The sequence below is a fragment of the Oncorhynchus kisutch genome, linkage group LG10, assembly GCF_002021735.2.
Source record: "Oncorhynchus kisutch isolate 150728-3 linkage group LG10, Okis_V2, whole genome shotgun sequence".
Lineage (NCBI taxonomy): Eukaryota > Metazoa > Chordata > Actinopteri > Salmoniformes > Salmonidae > Oncorhynchus > Oncorhynchus kisutch.
This window is the reverse complement of record NC_034183.2, coordinates 3,719,336-3,727,690: the sequence shown is the minus strand read 5'-3', so window position 1 is coordinate 3,727,690 and position 8,355 is coordinate 3,719,336. Positions and strand designations below refer to the sequence as shown.

Sequence of the window (8,355 nt, the reverse complement as noted above, 5' to 3'; positions counted from 1 at the left end):
CCCCTCAGATACTATAGTATTACTACAACCAGTCTCTATCCCCCCTCAGATATTATAGTATTACTGATGTACCAACCAGTCTCTATCACCCCCCAGATACTATAGTATTACTGATGTACCAACCAGTCTCTATCACCCCCCAGATACTATAGTATTACTACAACCAGTCTCTATCACCCCTCAGATACTATAGTATTACTGATGTACCAACCAGTCTCTATCCCCCCTCAGATACTATAGTATTACTACAACCAGTCTCTATCCCCCCTCAGATATTATAGTATTACTACAACCAGTCTCTATCACCCCTCAGATACTATAGTATTACTACAACCAGTCTCTATCCCCCCTCAGATATTATAGTATTACTACAACCAGTCTCTATCACCCCTCAGATACTATAGTATTACTACAACCAGTCTCTATCCCCCCTCAGATATTATAGTATTACTACAACCAGTCTCTATCACCCCTCAGATACTATAGTATTACTACAACCAGTCTCTATCACCCCTCAGATACTATAGTATTACTACAACCAGTCTCTATCCCCCCTCAGATACTATAGTATTACTACAACCAGTCTCTATCCCCCCTCAGATACTATAGTATTACTGATGTACCAACCAGTCTCTATCACCCCTCAGATACTATAGTATTACTACAACCAGTCTCTATCCCCCCTCAGATACTATAGTATTACTGATGTACCAACCAGTCTCTATCACCCCTCAGATACTATAGTATTACTGATGTACCAACCATTCTCTATCACTCCTTTATATACAATGCTTCTGAGTATAACACTTTTCCAAGTTTCACCCAGAATCCAACAGTTCTAAAGATGAATTTTCCCTCAAGGAGCTTTTGGGAAACGCGGTAGAGAATGGTTGGTACATCAGGCTGGGTTTAGTCAGCCGTCCTTTTTCCCCAATTTAAACATTTTACATGTATTTAAACCCAAATAAGGCTTGGGAGAGTGTGAAATAGGTCTAGGCAGCTGTCAAATCTATGTCACGACATATAGCATTGTGGTCTGCTGTCAAATCTGTCACGACATATAGCATTGTGGTCTGCTGTCAAATCTATGTCACGACATATAGCATTGTGGTCTGCTGTCAAATCTATGTCACGACATATAGCATTGTGGTCTGCTGTCAAATCTATGTCACGACATATAGCATTGTGGTCTGCTGTCAAGTCTAATAGAATTGTGGTCTGCTGTCAAGTCTATGTCACGACATATAGCATTGTGGTCTGCTGTCAAGTCTATGTCACGACATATAGCATTGTGGTCTGCTGTCAAGTCTATGTCACGACATATAGCATTGTGGTCTGCTGTCAAATCTATGTCACGACATATAGCATTGTGGTCTGCTGTCAAATCTATGTCGCGACATATAGCATTGTGGTCTGCTGTCAAATCTATGTCACGACATATAGCATTGTGGTCTGCTGTCAAATCTATGTCACGACATATAGCATTGTGGTCTGCTGTCAAATCTATGTCACGACATATAGCATTGTGGTCTGCTGTCAAGTCTAATAGAATTGTGGTCTGCTGTCAAGTCTATGTCACGACATATAGCATTGTGGTCTGCTGTCAAGTCTATGTCACGACATATAGCATTGTGGTCTGCTGTCAAGTCTATGTCACGACATATAGCATTGTGGTCTGCTGTCAAATCTATGTCACGACATATAGCATTGTGGTCTGCTGTCAAATCTATGTCACGACATATAGCATTGTGGTCTGCTGTCAAATCTATGTCACGACATATAGCATTGTGGTCTGCTGTCAAGTCTAATAGAATTGTGGTCCGCTGTCAAGTCTATGTCACGACATATAGCATTGTGGTCTGCTGTCAAGTCTATGTCACGACATATAGCATTGTGGTCTGCTGTCAAGTCTATGTCGCGACATATAGCATTGTGGTCTGCTGTCAAGTCTATGTCACGACATATAGCATTGTGGTCAGCTGTCCTCTGTCCACTTTAAACGTTGGTTTGAGAGAGTGAAAGTGACTAAATATGTGTTGTATCTCCCCCCCATACAGTCGAAGGAGTCTTCGTCAGTCCTGAGCTGTGACATCTCAGCAGACGACAAGTACATCGTCACAGGCTCCGGGGACAAGAAGGCTACTGTCTACGAGGTCATCTACTAGAGACAGACACACAGACGGATGGACAGATGAGATTGTGGTGGATTGGAGAACCTCAGATGGGATTATGATGGAGTGGAGGACCTCAAATAGGATTATGGTGGATTGGAGAACCTCAGATGGGATTATGGTGGAGTGGAGAACCTCAAATGGGATTATGGTGGATTGGAGAACCTCAGATGGGATTATGGTGGAGAGGAGGACCTCAGATGGGATTATGGTGGAGAGAAGGACCTCAAATGGGATTATGGTGGATTGGAGAACCTCAGATGGGATTATGGTGGAGTGGAGAACCTCAAATAGGATTATGGTGGATTGGAGAACCTCCGATGGGATTATGGTGGAGAGGAGGACCTCAAATGGGATTATGGTGGATTGGAGAACCTCAGGTGGGATTATGATGGAGTGGAGGACCTCAAATGGGATTATGATGGATTGGAGAACCTCAGATGGGATTATGATGGAGTGGAGGACTTCAGATGGGATTGTGGTGGAGTGGAGAACCTCAGATGGGATTATGGTGGAGTGGAGGACCTCAGATGGGATTGTGGTGGAGTGGAGGACCTCAGATGGGATTGTGGTGGAGTGGAGGACCTCAGATGGGATTATGGTGGAGTGGAGGACCTCAAATGGGATTATGGTGGAGTAGAGGACCTCAGATGGGATTATGGATGACTCCTTCCTCCCTCACAGAGACAGACATCCTGGATGTGATGTTGGCGTTCTGGAGTCTGCTGGCACACAGCCCCCCCCCCCGGCTATCTGGGACGCTTCGCTGACCTGGGTAGGAGGGCGGTGCCGGGGCTGAGTTTGGCCAAACGTGACCAGACTGGTATTGTGTCTCAGGCTCTGCCAGCCCTCCCTCGTCAGGACTAAGGAATAGCCCTACACTAGCTGAGGGAGTCCAGGAAGCTCCAGAGGAAGTAAGAGAAGAAGAAAAACATCGTTTTTCAATCACTATTTGTTTTATGTGTCTCGGCGGCACAGAGAGGGTACAGAGGAGAGAGGTTCGAGGTTCAGTTTGACTCAGCGTGAAAAAGCAGCCTGTGTTTAGTCAAATGTACATAGTAGTTTAGCTGGTGTACGTGACGGCGGAATAAAAGGCCTTTGTTTTCTGGTGTCCAGATTCACTCTCTCTGTTTCTGCCTGTGTGATGGTTCTCTCTGCATGTATTTGGGCTCCCGAGTGGCGCAGAGGTCTAAGGCACTGCATCTCAGTGCTAGAGGAGTCACTACAGTCCCTGGTTCGAATCCCAGACTGCGTCACATCCGGGCCGTGATTGGGAGTCCCATAGGGGGCGGCGCACAAGTTGCCCAGCATCGTCCGAGTTTGGCCGAGGGGGTGGGGTGGGGGGGGGGGTAGGCCGTCATTTGTAAATAAGAGTTTGTTCTTGCCTGGTTAAATAAAGGTTCAATTTACAAAAATAAAACATGTTCTGTCCTCTCCTTGGATCTCTCCCTCTCTCAGGACGATGAAGATCTTTATAAAAATATTTATATTTTTCATCTTTCCTTTTGTCGTGATCCTTTTCCAGCCTGACCTTTTCCTGAAATGTAATTACGATATAATCTTAACCCCAAACCCCCCCCCCCCCCCCCTGTAGAAAATTACATTTCTACTGGAGCACTGAACAAAGCACGAGAGGAACACGTGAAACATAATATCTAGTGGCATACAATACCCCTGTCTGACCAGACCAGGACCCTGTATAGAGTAGTAGAGATGGAGCTGTGACCAGACCAGGACCCTGTATAGAGTAGTAGAGATGGAGCTGTGACCAGACCAGGACCCTGTATAGAGTAGTAGAGATGGAGCTGTGACCAGACCAGGACCCTGTATAGAGTAGTAGAGATGGAGCTGTGACCAGACCAGGACCCTGTATAGACTAGTAGAGATGGAGCTGTGACCAGACCAGGACCCTGTATAGAGTAGTAGAGATGGAGCTGTGACCAGACCAGGACCCTGTATAGAGTAGTAGAGATGGAGCTGTGACCAGACCAGGACCCTGTATAGACTAGTAGAGATGGAGCTGTGACCAGACCAGGACCGTGTATAGAGTAGTAGAGATGGAGCTGTGACCAGACCAGACCAGGACCCTGTATAGAGTAGTAGAGATGGAGCTGTGACCAGACCAGACCAGGACCCTGTATAGAGTAGTAGAGATGGAGCTGTGACCAGACCAGGACCCTGTATAGAGTAGTAGAGATGGAGCTGTGACCAGACCAGGACCCTGTATAGAGTAGTAGAGATGGAGCTGTGACCAGACCAGACCAGACCAGGACCCTGTATAGAATAGTAGAGATGGAGCTGTGACCAGACCAGACCAGGAGCATGTATAGAGTAGTAGAGATGGAGCTGTGACCAGACCAGACCAGGAGCCTGTAGAGATGGAGCTGTGACCAGACCAGGACCCTGTATAGAGTAGTAGAGATGGAGCTGTGACCAGACCAGGACCCTGTATAGAGTAGTAGAGATGGAGCTGTGACCAGACCAGACCAGGACCCTGTATAGAGTAGTAGAGATGGAGCTGTGACCAGACCAGACCAGGACCCTGTATAGAGTAGTAGAGATGGAGCTGTGACCAGACCAGGACCCTGTATAGAGTAGTAGAGATGGAGCTGTGACCAGACCAGGACCCTGTATAGAGTAGTAGAGATGGAGCTGTGACCAGACCAGACCAGGACCCTGTATAGAGGAGTAGAGATGGAGCTGTGACCAGACCATTACCCTGTATAGAGTAGTAGAGATGGCGCTGTGACCAGACCAGACCAGGACCCTGTATAGAGTAGTAGAGATGGAGCTGTGACCAGACCAGGACCCTGTATAGAGTAGTAGAGATGGAGCTGTGACCAGACTAGGACCCTGTATAGAGTAGTAGAGATGGAGCTGTGACCAGACCAGGACCCTGTATAGAGTAGTAGAGATGGAGCTGTGACCAGACCAGGACCCTGTATAGAGTAGTAGAGATGGAGCTGTGACCAGACCAGGACCCTGTATAGACTAGTAGAGATGGAGCTGTGACCAGACCAGGACCGTGTATAGAGTAGTAGAGATGGAGCTGTGACCAGACCAGACCAGGACCCTGTATAGAGTAGTAGAGATGGAGCTGTGACCAGACCAGACCAGGACCCTGTATAGAGTAGTAGAGATGGAGCTGTGACCAGACCAGGACCCTGTATAGAGTAGTAGAGATGGAGCTGTGACCAGACCAGGACCCTGTATAGAGTAGTAGAGATGGAGCTGTGACCAGACCAGACCAGGACCCTGTATAGAATAGTAGAGATGGAGCTGTGACCAGACCAGACCAGGAGCCTGTATAGAGTAGTAGAGATGGAGCTGTGACCAGACCAGACCAGGAGCCTGTAGAGATGGAGCTGTGACCAGACCAGGACCATGTATAGAGTAGTAGAGATGGAGCTGTGACCAGACCAGGACCCTGTATAGAGTAGTAGAGATGGAGCTGTGACCAGACCAGACCAGGACCCTGTATAGAGTAGTAGAGATGGAGCTGTGACCAGACCAGACCAGGACCCTGTATAGAGTAGTAGAGATGGAGCTGTGACCAGACCAGGACCCTGTATAGAGTAGTAGAGATGGAGCTGTGACCAGACCAGGACCCTGTATAGAGTAGTAGAGATGGAGCTGTGACCAGACCAGACCAGGACCCTGTATAGAGGAGTAGAGATGGAGCTGTGACCAGACCATTACCCTGTATAGAGTAGTAGAGATGGCGCTGTGACCAGACCAGACCAGGACCCTGTATAGAGTAGTAGAGATGGAGCTGTGACCAGACCAGGACCCTGTATAGAGTAGTAGAGATGGAGCTGTGACCAGACTAGGACCCTGTATAGAGTAGTAGAGATGGAGCTGTGACCAGACCAGGACCCTGTATAGAGTAGTAGAGATGGAGCTGTGACCAGACCAGGACCCTGTATAGAGTAGTAGAGATGGAGCTGTGACCAGACCAGGACCCTGTATAGACTAGTAGAGATGGAGCTGTGACCAGACCAGGACCGTGTATAGAGTAGTAGAGATGGAGCTGTGACCAGACCAGACCAGGACCCTGTATAGAGTAGTAGAGATGGAGCTGTGACCAGACCAGACCAGGACCCTGTATAGAGTAGTAGAGATGGAGCTGTGACCAGACCAGGACCCTGTATAGAGTAGTAGAGATGGAGCTGTGACCAGACCAGGACCCTGTATAGAGTAGTAGAGATGGAGCTGTGACCAGACCAGGACCCTGTATAGAGTAGTAGAGATGGAGCTGTGACCAGACCAGACCAGACCAGGACCCTGTATAGAATAGTAGAGATGGAGCTGTGACCAGACCAGACCAGGAGCCTGTATAGAGTAGTAGAGATGGAGCTGTGACCAGACCAGACCAGGAGCCTGTAGAGATGGAGCTGTGACCAGACCAGGACCCTGTATAGAGTAGTAGAGATGGAGCTGTGACCAGACCAGGACCCTGTATAGAGTAGTAGAGATGGAGCTGTGACCAGACCAGGACCCTGTATAGACTAGTAGAGATGGAGCTGTGACCAGACCAGGACCCTGTATAGAGTAGTAGAGATGGAGCTGTGACCAGACCAGGACCCTGTATAGAGTAGTAGAGATGGAGCTGTGACCAGACCAGGACCCTGTATAGACTAGTAGAGATGGAGCTGTGACCAGACCAGGACCGTGTATAGAGTAGTAGAGATGGAGCTGTGACCAGACCAGACCAGGACCCTGTATAGAGTAGTAGAGATGGAGCTGTGACCAGACCAGACCAGGACCCTGTATAGAGTAGTAGAGATGGAGCTGTGACCAGACCAGGACCCTGTATAGAGTAGTAGAGATGGAGCTGTGACCAGACCAGGACCCTGTATAGAGTAGTAGAGATGGAGCTGTGACCAGACCAGACCAGACCAGGACCCTGTATAGAATAGTAGAGATGGAGCTGTGACCAGACCAGACCAGGAGCCTGTATAGAGTAGTAGAGATGGAGCTGTGACCAGACCAGACCAGGAGCCTGTAGAGATGGAGCTGTGACCAGACCAGGACCCTGTATAGAGTAGTAGAGATGGAGCTGTGACCAGACCAGGACCCTGTATAGAGTAGTAGAGATGGAGCTGTGACCAGACCAGACCAGGACCCTGTATAGAGTAGTAGAGATGGAGCTGTGACCAGACCAGGACCCTGTATAGAGTAGTAGAGATGGAGCTGTGACCAGACCAGGACCCTGTATAGAGTAGTAGAGATGGAGCTGTGACCAGACCAGACCAGGACCCTGTATAGAGGAGTAGAGATGGAGCTGTGACCAGACCATTACCCTGTATAGAGTAGTAGAGATGGAGCTGTGACCAGACCAGACCAGGACCCTGTATAGAGTAGTAGAGATGGAGCTGTGACCAGACCAGGACCCTGTATAGAGTAGTAGAGATGGAGCTGTGACCAGACTAGGACCCTGTATAGAGTAGTAGAGATGGAGCTGTGACCAGACCAGGACCCTGTATAGAGTAGTAGAGATGGAGCTGTGACCAGACCAGGACCCTGTATAGAGTAGTAGAGATGGAGCTGTGACCAGACCAGGACCCTGTATAGACTAGTAGAGATGGAGCTGTGACCAGACCAGGACCGTGTATAGAGTAGTAGAGATGGAGCTGTGACCAGACCAGACCAGGACCCTGTATAGAGTAGTAGAGATGGAGCTGTGACCAGACCAGACCAGGACCCTGTATAGAGTAGTAGAGATGGAGCTGTGACCAGACCAGGACCCTGTATAGAGTAGTAGAGATGGAGCTGTGACCAGACCAGGACCCTGTATAGAGTAGTAGAGATGGAGCTGTGACCAGACCAGGACCCTGTATAGAGTAGTAGAGATGGAGCTGTGACCAGACCAGACCAGACCAGGACCCTGTATAGAATAGTAGAGATGGAGCTGTGACCAGACCAGACCAGGAGCCTGTATAGAGTAGTAGAGATGGAGCTGTGACCAGACCAGACCAGGAGCCTGTAGAGATGGAGCTGTGACCAGACCAGGACCCTGTATAGAGTAGTAGAGATGGAGCTGTGACCAGACCAGGACCCTGTATAGAGTAGTAGAGATGGAGCTGTGACCAGACCAGACCAGGACCCTGTATAGAGTAGTAGAGATGGAGCTGTGACCAGACCAGGACCCTGTATAGAGTAGTAGAGATGGAGCTGTGACCAG

General features: G+C 48.7%; 1 protein-coding gene across 3 annotated transcripts in view; it reads left to right on the top strand.

Annotated features, from left to right (window-relative positions):
- tle3a (TLE family member 3, transcriptional corepressor a) overlaps positions 1 to 3,591 on the top strand; it is a 120,310-nt gene extending 116,719 nt beyond the window's left edge. For all 3 annotated transcript variants that reach the window (XM_031832904.1, XM_031832905.1, XM_031832906.1), the window contains one exon: positions 2,058 to 3,591. In XM_031832904.1, the coding sequence (XP_031688764.1) occupies positions 2,058 to 2,165 (108 nt within the window). In that variant the 3' untranslated portion in view covers positions 2,166 to 3,591. The remainder of the gene's footprint in view (positions 1 to 2,057) is intronic.
- Positions 3,592 to 8,355: the final 4,764 nt, after the last annotated feature.